The 15,042-nt window shown below is 48.5% G+C and overlaps 5 protein-coding genes; 1 reads left to right on the top strand and 4 right to left on the bottom strand.

Moving 5' to 3' along the window:
• Positions 1 to 104: 104 nt before the first annotated feature.
• Positions 105 to 3,069, bottom strand: FFUJ_10876 (related to sexual differentiation process protein isp4; the record flags this gene model as incomplete). XM_023569710.1 has 8 exons in its annotated part: positions 105 to 718; positions 769 to 895; positions 943 to 1,146; positions 1,193 to 1,388; positions 1,438 to 1,954; positions 2,004 to 2,127; positions 2,176 to 2,763; positions 2,812 to 3,069. The coding sequence occupies 8 exons, from the start codon at positions 3,067 to 3,069 to the stop codon at positions 105 to 107; spliced, it is 2,628 nt and encodes an 875-aa protein (XP_023436884.1).
• Positions 3,070 to 3,771: 702 nt separating this feature from the next.
• Positions 3,772 to 7,756, bottom strand: FFUJ_10875 (uncharacterized protein; the record flags this gene model as incomplete). XM_023569709.1 has 7 exons in its annotated part: positions 3,772 to 4,282; positions 4,313 to 5,658; positions 5,723 to 5,788; positions 5,854 to 6,571; positions 7,067 to 7,212; positions 7,268 to 7,528; positions 7,601 to 7,756. 7 exons carry the CDS (start codon positions 7,754 to 7,756, stop codon positions 3,772 to 3,774), a joined length of 3,204 nt encoding a protein of 1,067 aa, XP_023436883.1.
• A 1,426-nt stretch (positions 7,757 to 9,182) lies between these two features.
• Positions 9,183 to 9,868, bottom strand: FFUJ_10874 (uncharacterized protein; the record flags this gene model as incomplete). XM_023569708.1 has 2 exons in its annotated part: positions 9,183 to 9,752; positions 9,803 to 9,868. The coding sequence occupies 2 exons, from the start codon at positions 9,866 to 9,868 to the stop codon at positions 9,183 to 9,185; spliced, it is 636 nt and encodes a 211-aa protein (XP_023436882.1).
• Positions 9,869 to 11,357: 1,489 nt separating this feature from the next.
• FFUJ_14901 (uncharacterized protein) lies at positions 11,358 to 13,243 on the bottom strand (the record flags this gene model as incomplete). XM_023569706.1 has 6 exons in its annotated part: positions 11,358 to 12,201; positions 12,249 to 12,388; positions 12,438 to 12,657; positions 12,710 to 12,764; positions 12,817 to 13,043; positions 13,140 to 13,243. The coding sequence occupies 6 exons, from the start codon at positions 13,241 to 13,243 to the stop codon at positions 11,358 to 11,360; spliced, it is 1,590 nt and encodes a 529-aa protein (XP_023437217.1).
• Positions 13,244 to 13,746: 503 nt separating this feature from the next.
• On the top strand, positions 13,747 to 14,514 carry FFUJ_10873 (uncharacterized protein; the record flags this gene model as incomplete). The annotated part of the gene is made up of 1 exon (XM_023569705.1): positions 13,747 to 14,514. One exon carries the CDS (start codon positions 13,747 to 13,749, stop codon positions 14,512 to 14,514), a length of 768 nt encoding a protein of 255 aa, XP_023436881.1.
• Between the last annotated feature and the right edge of the window lie 528 nt (positions 14,515 to 15,042).

Here is a 15,042-nt window from a genome sequence, read left to right as displayed (position 1 = left end):
GCCACGTATTCAATGTTGCCCGTAAGCTATTGGTCTCGTTCATCGTATTTGAGAACTAAAACATCTTCTATACCATTGTTGCTATACAATTATTTATAACATATCTAGGCAAAGGTTCCTGGCTGAGGCCCAAAGAAGGTTCCATTGGGAACCTTGAGCCTGGTGCAGGTCTCGGCTTCACAACCACTGTCTGCACTGTTGCCGATCCAATTGATCGACGCCCCGTGGTAGCTCACAGCGAAAAAGATGACCACCGCAGCGAGAGCAATTCCAGTCTGCCAGGCTGCTGAAAGAACATAATTGTACTTTCCCCAGAACTGGAGGTATCTCTTTCTGACGATGACCCAAGAGATCCATCCTGGAATGACAGCTGGCCAGACATAGGCCAGGTTGTAGGGAGACCAGATGTGACCGCCACTAAAGATGACGACGGGATGAAGCTTTGCAAGCCAGTGCGTCTTGGGGAGTTTGCGGGTCGCGTAGTAGTAGATGACGGGAAAGGCCAATCCGACTGGGAATGCAGCGAGCAGAGCGGTGTACAGGCCACCTTCTCCAAAGACTCTTTGAGGTGCGAGAGAGCCAAAGAGTACGGCGGCGGTAAAGTAAGACTCGACACCGGGGCATGTGAAGCGATCCTTCTGGGTAGGTTGGCAGATGTCGGGTATGTTGAGGATCTGGAAGTTCATCACTGCGGTGCAAACGAACGCCGAGACAACGGCTATTGACAGTCAGTTGAGGTGAACATAGCAGTGCTCAAGTGTTACTTACTGGCAACTGTCTGACACCAGAAAGTCTGGCGCTGAGGAATCTTAAGGTAATGACCGAGCTTCAGATCATTGGCGAAATCGAGGGCGTGAGCTACTGTCACATATCCAAAGCCTTTGAAGAAGTTCATCTATTAATGTTAGGTGTGAAGATCAGAGTTGGTGGCCTGGTACTTACTGCCAAGGCATTGCCAGGCTGCCATGCTCCTCCAATGAACTCAGCGAGGACGTTGAACTCGACTTCAATACCAGTAGTGGCAAAAATGATTCCAGTAGGAATAGTGAAAAGGATAGCGAGAGCAAGACCAAAGAAGACGGTGCCGACACTGGTGTTAGTGGGCCATCCTGCTACAGAGGCAATGCCGAAAGCAACTCCAACGAGCTATATCGCATTAGTAAATGCTACTATGCTTCTCCAAAGAACTTACGTTGAGTATTAGATACCACCACTCTGGAACCTCGGTGTACTGCTCCATCAGCTTTGTATGAATATCCTTGAACTCATTAATTTTGCTATTCTTCTTGAAGCTTTGCCAGAGCGACACGAAACCAAGCTTGATGTCATTCCAGTGATAGAGAGCAGCATAAGAGATAATCGCGCTATAAACGGCGAAGAAGTAAATGCTATTCTTGTAAGTGACATGCGAATTGCGAGTCAAAGAGAAGTGCTTACTAGTATGTGACGTATGACGCAGCGATATAGACCTGGCTGTAAGCCTGATACTTCTCTGCGTCGAGCAGACCGCGATCATCCAAGATAGAAGATACGTTGTACTTAGCGCCGGTGTGATCGAACATGGTGTTTGTGTTGATGGGGAGGTATCCAGTGTTGTACGTGTTGTTCCAGTACATCCCGATGATGGTAATACCGCCCAACAAAGCACCGAGAAACATGTTGACAGTGACATGGAAAGGGACCAGCAGAGGATCGATATAGTAAGTGGCAACGTTCCAGTCAAAGGTTGGAAGAGGGTTGAAACCAAGGCCTTTGGATACACCGGTGATAGCTGTGAGGGTGAAATTGTTGGGTGAGATCCATGCAAGCCAGTTGAATAGAGACAAAGCTGAAGCTATGAGGTCGGGGAACCAGAACCAGATGAACATGGCAGCGAAAGATAGCATAAAGAAGCGGTACCGGGACATGGTGTACATCTTCTTGAAGGGACCAAGCACGCTTGCATTTCCAGATTCTTCGACGGTCAGTCACCTTAAAACACTAAATATGTGGCTTCTGCTTACCGTTGTGTAAACTCTGGTTGAGGGCGATGGTTGCGAGAGAGCGAGGCCAGATACAGAATGACGGGTAGACGAGGAAACGGCGCGCCAGTCCAGCAAGACCGAAGCCCAGCAAGTTCATAGCCAGCTATTTTCGTTAGCAAAGCTGAATGAGTTATCTCGCCGTCCTACTCACCGAAAGACAAATCTGGAAGCCAAAATCGGCGGCAAATGGCAAGTCAAAGTACTTCTTCAACCAACTAGTGAAAATGATGTATCGCGAATGAGGCAAACTCGTCGAGACATTCGCCATGATCGAGATCAGCATATGCTCCTTCTGATTGAACTTTCCAGGATTGAGCTGCAACTTTTGACCAAACACCGTAAATTCGCCTTTTGGAAACCAGTTCTCCCAAGCTTTGCCCAGTGGAAATGAGAGGAGTTGAATGACCGGGGCTTGAAGTCGAATAGTCGGCTGTCGCACTGAGAACAGTTGATTTACGAAGCTCTGCACGATCACGAAGAACAAACCAATGGTCCAGGCTCGAATCGTTCCAGCTGGTGTCGATGGGTCGTCCTTGTTGCTTACTACGGCGCGGACTTCTGCGTAGGGCGAGTTGATAGTGACAAGTGAAATCTCGGTTTTGATGTCTGTGATGAGATCTTCGTGTTTGTGGGGATTGGCAAAGATATCTTCATTGCTCAGGAATTCTTGAATACGCATGATGGATTCTGAGCTGAAGTTGGGGTCGTGCTCATGAAGGTAAATCAGGGTTTCGGCGCGCTGGGTCGAAGTTAGTAAATATCAACGGTCAACATTGAGTCTCCGCACCCTTCTCGCCTCATCCAAGTCCATAGTGCGCGCATGCTCCTCTGCCTCGAGAATTTCCTCCGGTGTAGCACCCAAGATCTGGGCCCTCCCGTTCACGGACTCAATCTTGAGAGATCCCGTAGAGACAACATCCTCTCGCTTGTCCGTCGCTTGGATGCCATTATCTGTGATGGCCTTCTCCGAATTGGAAGCCATGTCTGTGTTGGATTGTGATGGATCGGCAGATGTGCCTTGAGCAACAGAAGATTGGGAAGCCATCTTATAAAAGGTGTTTTGCAGATCCGTTCGGACGAGGCCGATCACGACCCAGTTGTCTTACAGCACTTTTTTTCTTGGCGAGTCTCTCAATGGAGTAATCGCGCACGACAATCGTCTGTGTTCACGGGCCTAATGTCTATGTTTGTCCTGGTAATGTTACATGGGGCCGTGTGGGTTGTCGGGCCGGCGATGGAGCCCGCAGGGGCAGCTAAGAGATACGATTGATAAAAGTATCCAGTCGCTCAGGGTTTTTCTGCAAGGACTTCTTCTTAAGGGATTGCCCAAGGCAAGCTTTCCAGCCTATCTGCTGATGATGCAATAAAAACAATTGAGAAAGCCACATACGTCTCATGATGTTTGTTGACATCCAAAACAACAAAGTTTTGGTAACGATAGGCAAAACATCTCGTGGCGTTCACTGCCAAAGGTCATGGGATATCAGCCACATGGAAGCTTTTCCTGGTGGGGTGCCTATCAGGGATCAATAGAAACGACATGGAGAACTCAAATTGCGTGCTTTGCGAAGTGGATGTTTATCGTTTTCGGGCCGTGATATTTCTCCATCGTATAAACTTTTCAAACTATCGCGCCTTCGCATCCTTGTTGTGAGCGATCGGTTTCAGTTTTTCCCTTACGTATATCCTTGCAGCGGAGCACAAAAGAATATGTCTTCGAGAAATGGGCTATAATTCAAACTGAATGCTACTCGATATCCCATTCCTTCCAAATTGTGCTTAACCATTCCTTGATCTTGACTCTCTCCCCCCCAACGCGTCGATCATCAACAATCTCGCCTCCCATTATGACAGTACCATCCCTCAGCCCTGTGCTTTCTCTCAAGTTCCACTGCGGGACATGAAGCCACTTATGGCGTGCATCACAAGCCAACATCTTGGACGTGCCTTGCTGAAGTAGCGGTAAACAGTTTTGACAGAATGGAGTGTCCCAGCAGTATTTACAAATGTTGATGTCAGTCTCGAAATCCCAGGTCCCTCCGCAATTCCCGTTGCAAAAGTATCGCCAGTTGATCACAATGTCGCTGTAAGTGATCTCATACGGTGGGTGGCTTGGGTCATCGCCATCTCCCGCAGCAGGTCGTTTCGCAACCAGGAGCGAATAAATCCTTTGATAGGGTTCACTTGTGGTGGCCTTCTCATCTTCGCCATTCCCCAGATGAATTCGTCGTTGCAACCCGTCAAGGACAGCCGTGTACCTGGTAGGAGCAGCATCACTTGTCTAGAACTTCTCCTTCACAAAATCAAGAAGTTCCGCTGCGGCGGCTTTATCCTCACCCCGAATCTCACCAAGCCTCATTTCTATCGTCTTTTCTATCGGCCCTGTAAGCTCGAAAGCTATGAGAGCATTGATGTCGTCTCCAGTATGCAGTAGACACTGGAACAGGACGAAATACGCATCTGCATCATTCTCGTCTGTATCATCGGATAGCATCTCATGAGCCGTTAGCATGTTCTTGCGGAAATGCGCTCTTGCTGCAGTGTGATTTCCTTGTAGGGTTTCGTAGGCTCCTATGTAAGACTCAGCTGGGGATACCCGGTTGTCGTCGTACGATATTCTGTGGCCGGTCATGATTTCACCAAGCTTTTCAAGTGCCGAAGCCTCAGTATTTGCTGCCGTTGCTTCTTTAAAATAATGGCGGACTATATCGCTGATGACCTGGCCACCCAACCACATCCATTTCCACTGGACGTAAGTGCCGGTCTCTTCAATCACTTTTTCTGCGTCAGAGTGGCACTCCTCCCAGAGCGTGACAGCGGATGTGAGTAGATTTTTATCAGCTTCATTGCCGTAATAATAGAGTGCAAGACCCTTGTAAAGCCTAAGGGCGCTTCTATTCGAAAGAAGCTCCTTGTTAGCTGCGAGCTGGATAGTTTCATCCATGGCATTCAGAACCATCCCCAGTATCCCATCACGAGAATCAGTCAACGAGAGAAGACTTGTGAAGTACCTTTCGTAAGTGTCTTCATCCGTTGCCATGAGTAGAAGTGTAGAGCCTAGGCGACTAATACCGTCCTTCGTTGACCTTTCATGACTCATGGATTCGACAAGGTCCAATGTACGGTCATTAGACTGCGATGTAAGGTTTGCTTCAAGTATGCGGTAATATGCCTCGTCATCTTGCTTAGCTTCTAGAGCCTTTTCGTAGAAGACGGTTGCTTGGTCCGGCTCCTTGAGTGCGAAGTGCCATTTCCCTAAATCCATATTCGTTACCCAGATATCTTCAGGATTAGGCTCTTTCATATCGTAGAGAATCTCCAACGCCTTCTTCTGTGATTCACAGGCTTCTTTCAGTTTTCCAGCCTGATGGTAAGCTTGTGCTAAACCTCTGTGACACGTCCATGACACTCCAGGCATTGTGATCGCCTTCAAGAACATCGCAATCGCATAGTCGAACTCATCGACCTTTCTAGCAGTCTCACCAACTCTGTCGTACCATAAAGATTTCTCGTCCTTAACTTGAAGCACAATCTTGCACCATCGCTCTGCTTTGTCAAGAAGAAGCGACTCTTCATCTACGCCCAAAGTCACGAGCGATTTGTCAGACACTTCTGAAACTCCCTCGGAAACTTCCTAGAATGGCGTTAGTCACGGAAAAACAGGCACATGCGTATATAAGGGATCATTCTAGACTTACCAATGAAAGATACTGGATGAGAGACCGATATGCTTCACAAGGGTCATTCTCGCGGCTTTGAGCCATCTGTGGCCCACTTCACGGGCCATAGAGAAGAGCAAAGCCCGCTGCGGGCTCGGGCTTGAGATTACCTTGTCTAGCCAATCCGTCTGATATATCCCAAAATGGCCAGTAGCATCTGGATCCTGTAGCCATGTCAGAAATGTAGAGATTTGCGCCGCGTTTCCGAACCAAGGCACATCAACAAAGTGTTTCCAATGGCTCCTAATGATGGTTCCTTGACCAAGGATGTCGAAAAGCATACTGCCTATATCCTTCTTTGCTCTATTATCGACCTTGTGATCACGTTCCGGATTCTTCAATTCCTCCAAATGTTTAGGAAGATTCCAGACTAGGTATCTTCCCAGGCTTTCAGTCCTGGCATCTGGTTTCTTTATCAAGAAGCTTATGGCTTGCATCACTATAGCTAAGTGTGCGTCATAGCCGTTCACCCTGATTTCGCCCCTGTTTTGGGTAACCTGTCCAGCCTGCGGCTCAAATTCGAACTTCTCAACCACCGACTTCTGGAACAAGGTCCAAAGGAAGTTCTGTACTGTCGTAATGTCCCCCTTTGTGATGGTGATGGTAGCTGATATCTTTGGGGTATCGTCATCGACGGATCGAAGCTGTCTGGGATCCTTGATCACCAAGGACAAGCGATCACGGCGTACGGTAATCACCTGCCCATCGACTTCAAAAAGTCTGGAATACTTCCCTGTAGTTTCTTCGCCAGCTTTTGAAGTGGAGTTGACCCAAACCGAAGGAACTTGGTAGTCAGCACCAATGTGGCAAGAAAAGTCAGATGGCAAACTTATGAACAGAGATATGTCAGATCAGTTGGTTCATGGAGACTTGGACTGGTTTCACTGCTGTTTACTGGAGTTGAATGCAGTTTGCCGATTGCCATCCATTTGATCCAAGTCGACTGTAGATGTTGTACGAATAAAAGTTCAATTCTAATTCATACTTGTGACTGAGGAATCTGCGCTAAATCCAACATGATAACAAAAAACCGAGAACGCCATTTTGACCAAAAACTTCAGTAGCCAGCCGAGTCTCACAAAATGCCTTCCCAATCCTGCGCCGGGGTATAGAAACCATGCCTCATCACTCACTGATCCCGGTGGCGTGTATAACGTCGAGATCAAGCCCAATAAAAGGAAACATTAAAAAAAGCATCACACGTAGAAAGAAAAGTTTAAGCCGCGCTGAACGCATGCTCATGCATGGCGGGAACATGAACACGGTTCAACGGTTCACGACAATTGCGCCATTCGCGCGATGTCTCTTTGAAGAAGAAATGACCGGCTTCGGGCTTCGCGTTTAGCGTAGAGAAGACCGCAGACGTTGCAGAGAGTATGAGACCCGAAAGGGCCTTCTCGCCACATTGGAGTTTCTTTGATGAAGCATGATGTGCAGCATGGAGTGGGCTCATGTGTTCTTGGTGACTTCTGCTTATTTCGTTAGAATGAGTCAAAAACATGCCGGTGGAAATGAATGACATACCGAATGTCGCCTCAGCCTGTTGCGCCACGTGCGGGCTTCATAGGTGTCCTTGAGACTGGCTCTAGTAGACCTTGACCTGATTGAGAGTGCCGACGCGGCGGGTGATCTGAGAGATGAAGTGCGTGAAGAAGCCATCAATTGGAGGTGAGTATCTCTCTCTGGCTTCGCAGCCAAGGGACTCGGAATAGCTGCATTTTGAAATAACGCAACCTCGCAAAGAGGTAGACCATTCCGTTGGACATCCTGGATGCTAGGTCGAATCTGGAAGAGGTTAGTCTGAGTAACCGGCCACGGAACGGCCACGGGTCAACAAAGACGCGGAGGGAAACTCACGTGTCGAGGCGATTTTCTCAGCGGAAGTAAAGAACATCGTCGGGGCGGGAAAAGGCTAGACTCCGGGAGATCAACGGGACAGGGATGGTGAGCGCGATCTCGTCGGCGCCGAATTGGCTTTGCGGTCTTGGCGAGTGTCTGCTGTCGATGTTTCATGGTGGAACAGGAACCGGACAGTTAGAGAGGAGAGGGGGAATCCGATCTCGAATTCCAAGGGAGAGGTTAGGGATCGAGGCGGTACTAATACCCCTCTGAGGCACCTGCTAAAGTTAGACCGAAGATTGCCCCAGAGGAACCCTTGTAGATCACTGCGCGATTGGGTCTGGACTGTGCAGAGACCCTGATTCAGGGTCCATCCGCGGATCCGGAGGCAGCCTACCGAGTCCACTGAGGATCACCAACAAGACAGCATTTTCACAACGGGGAAAAGGAAATCCGATGTCTATCAACATCCCAATTCATTCAGCCCTCCATCTAAAATTTGACCAACATTTTATCACACAGTTATCACATCTGCCCAGCCAAAGTCCCTCCGAGTTCACTCCCTTATTTACCTTTGCTTTTTTACCTTCTCAACCCTATTGAGACGTCTCACCCGCTCGGACACTGTACTACTGTCCCTCACAACAACCTGGCGTGACACCAAGCCCGTTTCCACAGTTCCTCACATGGTGGCTTGGCCTCTGTGCCGTGGCTGTCTACGATTGATAGATAAGACTGGTCCCTCGTCCTGCTTGTATTGCAACACTGATTAGAAATGATTTCGTCTCAAAAGAGTTGCAACCCTCACTTACCGACGCGTAAGCCACGGCGCGTTACTCCTCGCCCCTACTACACGCTAAACACAGGACAAAACGGGCGGATGACTTGTTTGGTGTGTTATACAGTGTAATCTTTGCTGCAGCTCGCTTGCGCAGAGGATCAGATGGTTTGTTTTCACTGTGTCGACTTCCCCCACTCCAGAGTCGGCATTTGAGCTGAAAGGAGCTCCTATGAGTCCTATCAGCCAATTGAGGGGTAAAAAGTCAGATGTCAGAGCGACCCTGAACTCCGCACCTCTCCGGAATCCGCTAAGGTCAGGTAATCTAATGTCGAACGGGGCAGGCGATGCGACGTCGCACTGTAAGGCGGCAGCAAATGAGCATCCGAAGGACCGGAGGACGACTCCGGAGGTGACGTGAAGGGCGTGATTGGTTATGTTTCCTGATGCGATTTTGACATCACAGTTGCTGTTGAGGGACCTTTGTTGATGGGCTGCCAAACAGTTCGCGATTGGATGCAATTAGCTTCAGGGCAACGCTCCTCTTGTGCTATTACCGGGGAAAATTGCTGGAATAGGTTTAGTGATTTTTTTAAACTTAGTTATTTGCTTCGAATACTGCTGATACGTTGCCATTTCCTGATCTCCAATGCGCCATCTGTTTCTTTCATGATTATGACACTCGAACGCTGCAATAAAAAAATGGGAATGTTTCCTCTCCTGTCCATGCATGGCCATACACCTGCCAAGAGTGAGGGGCTGTGGGGCATCCTTAGGGGCCACTTGGCATGGTATTAAGTAGAGGTGATGAAGTTTGAATGGTCAACGCAGTCCCAGGGAATGAGAACCCTCAGTCGAGACCTTTGTTGACCTCGACGATGCGTCAGAAACAGAGTCGCACCCAAACTCCCTCTCCAATAAGAACGAGCGGGCCTTTTCCTCCCTCTTAGCGTACAGCAATCCACAGACGTTGCAGAGGGTACGACGTCCTGATGGCCCAGACCTCCATTTCGGCGTCTCAGTTACATGACAGAACTCGCATGACCTTGTATGATCCGGTGCTTTGTGTGTTTTGTGTTCCCGCGCGCAGTGACAGGAAATAGTAGCCTGTCGCGAGGGTGATCGGCGCATGGTGGAGTGGTGCTTATGCGTACTCCGCCAACCCTCGGGACTCTTGTACTTCCGCTTGGAGCTGCTGCTTTTCCGCGGCGGCTCTAAGAGCTCTGGCTCTACGGTTTCAATGCTACGCGCATATTGGCATGGCATGATCTTTAAGCTTGACTTGAAAGCAGGGTTGTGATCCTTAGCGAGCGTGGACGGGATCGTCGCGGTCTGGAATAAGGGGACTTCGCAAAGCGGCCGGCCGAAACGCTCGGGATCGAATTGGAAATCCTGGATCACGTGAGCAAATACATTTTGCGCAGAACATGTAAATTACCCACGTCCTGCTCGGTCGCAAGAATTGTTACTGGTACAGAAAGGAGAGGGTTAGGTAGAGAGCAGGACATTGTGGTTTTTTAATCGGTTGGACTGCCTTACGGCCCCAGGGGGAGGCTTTGTTGGAGTTTCGATCTCGAGGGGAAGCTTTTTTTGCAGGCATCGTGGATTTCTATATAATCTCTCTAGCGATCGGAAAACTGACGTTGATATGATGTAATCCTTAACGCACAGCTTCCCGAGAACCCTGACGGAGCATTTACCTTAAATGGTTTAGAGATGCGGGTTTCCCTGACTGCTTGTTCGGAGCGAGCTGGCTTTAACGGTTTAGTGTTTTGTGACAGATGTTTCTTGTCTGTTCTTGGTGTCGTGTGGTGGGATTCCTGTATCATTCTTGTCACAATACTGTGACATGTTGAAGGAATTTGCAAATGCCCATTGGGTTATCCCCATGGAGAACTTTGGCACTAGGTATTCGGGCGTTTGATGCGTTATGGTGTGCATTCGCGTGGACGAGAATAGTGCCATTTTGCGGTGGATCGAGGGGTCGAAAATTGTACAGTGCCCATTCCGCTTCGTTCATGCAAGCTCCACACACATGATCAGCATTAAACTATGCAGAGATAGAAGCAGCCTTATGACGCAGAATTCCTTCTAATTTTAATCACTCTGATCATTGACTTCTTCTCATATTTTTTTCTACATTTCTTTCTTTCTTTCTTTTTGACGACAGAAAGGTGGTGATTGTTGTTGAAACTGGAAGGGCGGGGGCCCCTGGAAGTCAAACTCTGTTGCCTGCCTGTCCGCGTGTCACACCGTGGAGCAAATGCTCCGAGCCAACCAGCAGCTTTTTTGTCGTGGTCTGTTTTCCGCAAACGATGATTGGCTTATCAGCCTGGCCCCCATTTCAATCCTACCCTGCACGATCAAATCGCGATGGCTGAAAATTGATGTGAGCTCCTCTGTAGTGAGAATAAAGCTTCTAATACTTTGTGACCGCCTGAAATCTATGCCTAGCTTCTATAAATGCGGTGTCCCAAAGAAACACTGGTCCGAGAGAAGCAGGACCATAGAACCAGCATGTTCATCTTTGGCGACGCGCTTGGACAGGCACAATACAGTTCTAGCAACCAACTTTGACTCAAAGTCCAAAGAAATTAGCAACATTGATGCCAACACAGAGTCATAACCTTATGGCATTCTCAATACGTTATATGGGCCAGAGCAACCAGTGCCCCAGCGAGAATGACATAAAAATATAACCAGCTGTTCCTGTTCTTCTAGACGCGCTCGAGGTGAAACTAGTCGAACTCAAGTTAGTTACCTACGACAAATCTCCTCGTCCCAATTGCATTGGGCCTCGGATATGGGGATTTGAGATGCTACCAATGAAATCAAGTGACGGAAAGCTCTGAGCTTGACTAAGGTCTTGGCTCTTGCTGGGAAGAGTTGGTAGAGAACAGACTTGAGCCCGTACGATCTGGTGACAGCTCCAGCAGAATCTGAGTTGTGATTTTTCATACAATATTGTACAGCTTGGGGACAGCCTCAGCTTCGTCCCTAACTTGTTGCACACTCGATTGAACTTGTCCAAACACTGCGCCCTGTCTCATAATTCATAGAGGCAGGCCATGCAACTGACACCAAACAGGCATGCGCTTGTTCCCAAACTGATAACCCAGCAACCTTTTTCCAAGCATCCACATAGCCAGTAAAAGTTCCTTGAAGGTTATCCAGCAATGGGTCATGGGTTTTGGCTTGCTGTTTGGCAATGCTATACGCTCCCAGGAACGCTCGCCAGAGCCAAAAGTCCGTAGAGTCGTTTAGTCCCAGGGTGCTAACCGACTGCCTGAGATCTCGATTCAAAATACATAAGAATCTTCGAAAGAGACGAGCGTCGATGGACTCCCCACCGTTCCAGAGTTCCAGGACGCTGTGCATATACAAGCTCGATGCAGCGCACATACCAGACCAGGAAGTGCTATACTTTGAGGACTGTACTGATGAGAACATATCGTCGTGGAACAGAGACGAGAAATGGGAGCTGATGGTAGCGCAAAGTAGTCGAGAATCCGAGCCCTCGATCCATTCCCAGCTGGGATCACATTTGTAACGGTCCTCTCTGACTGTCTGAGTTGATGTAGTAACATGCTTCAGGCAGTCTATCAGAGGCGACGCGTCGATGCTGTGGAATTGCGTTGTCGAGGAGAGAGCTGCGAAAAAGAATGGTAAGAGTTTCATGGCGTCGAGACGCATTTCGAGATGGCCGATGTTTTGCGTCTTCCAGAGGTAAATTTGTGACACGAACGTGGAGAACTCTGCGGTGTTGTTTTGCCGGAACAGGTTTTGCAATGAATCGCTTCCTAATATTCTGGCTTTGAACCCTTGGTAGGCATAATATGTGCTGGAAAGGTCAGATTGTTGAAATATTCATCGGCAAAGACTACTTACAGCAAGAGATAGCGATTAGCAAGCTCTTCTTCGATTTCTGATCGATGGCTGAAGTCGTCATCGAGGGGGCTCAGAAGGTGGACAGCGTTTACGAGGCCGTTGATATGAGCCTCTGTGTCATGTACGTTACCGTAAGCTGCCTTTTGATGGTCAGCGATTGGCGAGGCATCATCAGTAGGGGAAGGGTACTTCTATGAAGCAAAGAATTGAGACATGTCGGATGAAGGTCATCAGTCCTGGCTGGTGTATGTTCTGCAACCATCGGTTCAAGACTTGGATCGTAGAGACTTTGTGAAACAAAAATGTTGGTTTATATGTTTCGAGATCACCAACAGTCCATGCATAGTGCAGGCCAGCCACCAGAAGAGTGTCCCGTAGAGCATCAGGATGTTGAGCGACAGAAGAAAAGCTAGATATGCCCAAGGTAAGCATGGGATGAGTGAAGAATGATAAATACGTACATGTTTCTAGAGGCTTTGCTAAGTACCAAATCGGCACTGTCGTGGCTGTTGTGGACTTGTATTGTCAGCGGTGTTGCTGGTCTATGCTGCGTGGGCTTTTCGCTTACAGTAGTGAAGTAACTCTCTTGAGCGGAGAGTCATGTCCAAGCCTAAACAGTCGAAAGGCTCCACTGACTTTCCAAAGGGGGAATTAACGATGAGAGTTACTGGCGGTGCGTCCTGGCTTATAATCCAAGGTTGCTGTTCGCCAGGAAGACAGATAGCTTTACGGTCTCGAAGTGGGATACCAGGATCAGCAAAGTCGCATATCCGCCCTGCACTGACACATCGGGTACTACATTTGTCAGTTGTACAATCACTACAAATTGACAAAAGTCTTGTATAGTACTTTCGACTATTTGTTTCAATTGGGTAGCAAACTCCGACCTACCAGGTTGGTTTTCCGCCATCACAACGCACGCGACGCTTTCGACACGTCAAACACCCCGTTTTACTCCTAGTGTGGGGCCTCCGAGTCCTTGTCGTCGTACTCATGCTGACCGGCTCAAGCTTGTTCTGAGGAAAGCTTCAGGGAAGATGATCGGCGATGGGCTGATGAGTTGTGACTTTCAGTGAAATGAGGGAGGAGTTTTGCTTCAAACACAGGCGTTGACGAGGTATCGGGAAGCCACTCACGGGATTTGAGGATTGCGGCTACAGGATGAGCGATTTGGTTACAATAGTCTAGACTGGCTAACGCTATAGCGCTAACATCTCCTTCCGAGGAGACACGCGGGGATATGATAGATAACTAACATCTTGGCAACGACCTGGAGTCTCCACTACCAACCACAAAGTCACTTTTGAGTGGACATGAACGGCGTCCAGCCTGTCAGCAACTAACCCTTTTCGAGGAGAATAAACGAGCTGAACGACAAACCCCGCTGTCTTTATCCAGCCACGATTTGGGGACAGATCTTAAGCCGACTACACATCCTCACTCCCTTATTCCCCTCCCTCACTGAATCCCGAGGCAAATCGTCCAATCAATCTAAAACATGGCCCAGAAACCTAGCCTCATATTTGTGCCTGGTGCGTGGCATAGCCCTGAATGTTGGGGCAAGATCATGTCTGCCATGGAGGCTAAGGAGTTCAAGTGTATTCCCGTCGCACTTCCGACAAACCAATCAACAAGCACTGACGTTAATTACTCCCATGACGTTAATGCTGTCGCCGATACCATCGCTGGCGAGGTGTCGCAAGGACTTGATGTCGTTCTCTTAGTGCACTCCTATGCTGGACCGGTGGGACAAAGTGCCATGAGAGGCTTCACCAACAAATCTGCCAACACAGACGGAAACACTGGTCGCGTGATAGGGCTTTTCAATGTTGCGACCGGTTTCGTCCGCGAAGGCGCGAGTTTTCTCGACGCTCTCGGTGGCAAGCCCCTACCGACTTGCGAAGCTGACTACGAGAACAATCTGATGGTCATCAAGGTCGACCCAATCGACATGATGTACCACGATCTCCCGACAGAAGAGGCCGAGTACTGGGTTGGAAAGCTCAGCAAGCAGGCCTTGACCGGTTCGACGGAAGGGTATGAAGCGATATACGAAGGATGGAGGGACGTGCCTGTCTGGCAGGTCATGACCAAGGAAGATAGGGCCTACCCTTACGAAGCCCAGAAGATGCTTGTCCGAGGCGCGGAAAAGCTTGGTGCGGATATCACAAAAAGGATTATTGATAGTGCGCATTTGCCGATGTTGAGTAAACCCGACGAGGTTGTCGGGATTCTGGAAGAGGCGATCCAGGCATTCACTTCATGAGAGACACACTGGTAGACAGGGCTGGCCTGTCTACCATGTGTCTATGTTTTCTTCTATTTCGATAGCTTGTGGAGTTTTGCTTCTAGAGCGACATTAGTTGGGGAAAGACATGTTTCTGAGATTTTGATATTGGTGGCGATGATATATTGACTGGCAGTCTAGACCACTCGCAACACGCAATAAACTTATATCACCAATGAAATCCTTTGAAATACGTTTAAACAACATACTTGGACACTCAATAAGGCATCTTAACCTTACTCATCAGTTCGCCCTCAGCTTCATGCCTCCAACACACATCATCATGCCCTTCAATTCAGCGTCCAGGAGTCTGTCTGACTCTGGAGGCCTTGGTGTGTCCAGAAAGACTGGCCTATATCTGTTCATTGATAGGTAAACCTTGTGACATCTCAACGAGACACATCAAGGTAACACCTGAAAAGTTCCAATTAACTTAACCTTTTGGAAAGCAATATGCATAGATATATCAGTCCCATTCAAGAACACATATATGTCTCTTAATCGGGC

This window comes from Fusarium fujikuroi, chromosome FFUJ_chr10, assembly GCF_900079805.1.
Source record: "Fusarium fujikuroi IMI 58289 draft genome, chromosome FFUJ_chr10".
Lineage (NCBI taxonomy): Eukaryota > Fungi > Ascomycota > Sordariomycetes > Hypocreales > Nectriaceae > Fusarium > Fusarium fujikuroi.
This window is presented reverse-complemented; position numbering and strand designations above follow the sequence as displayed.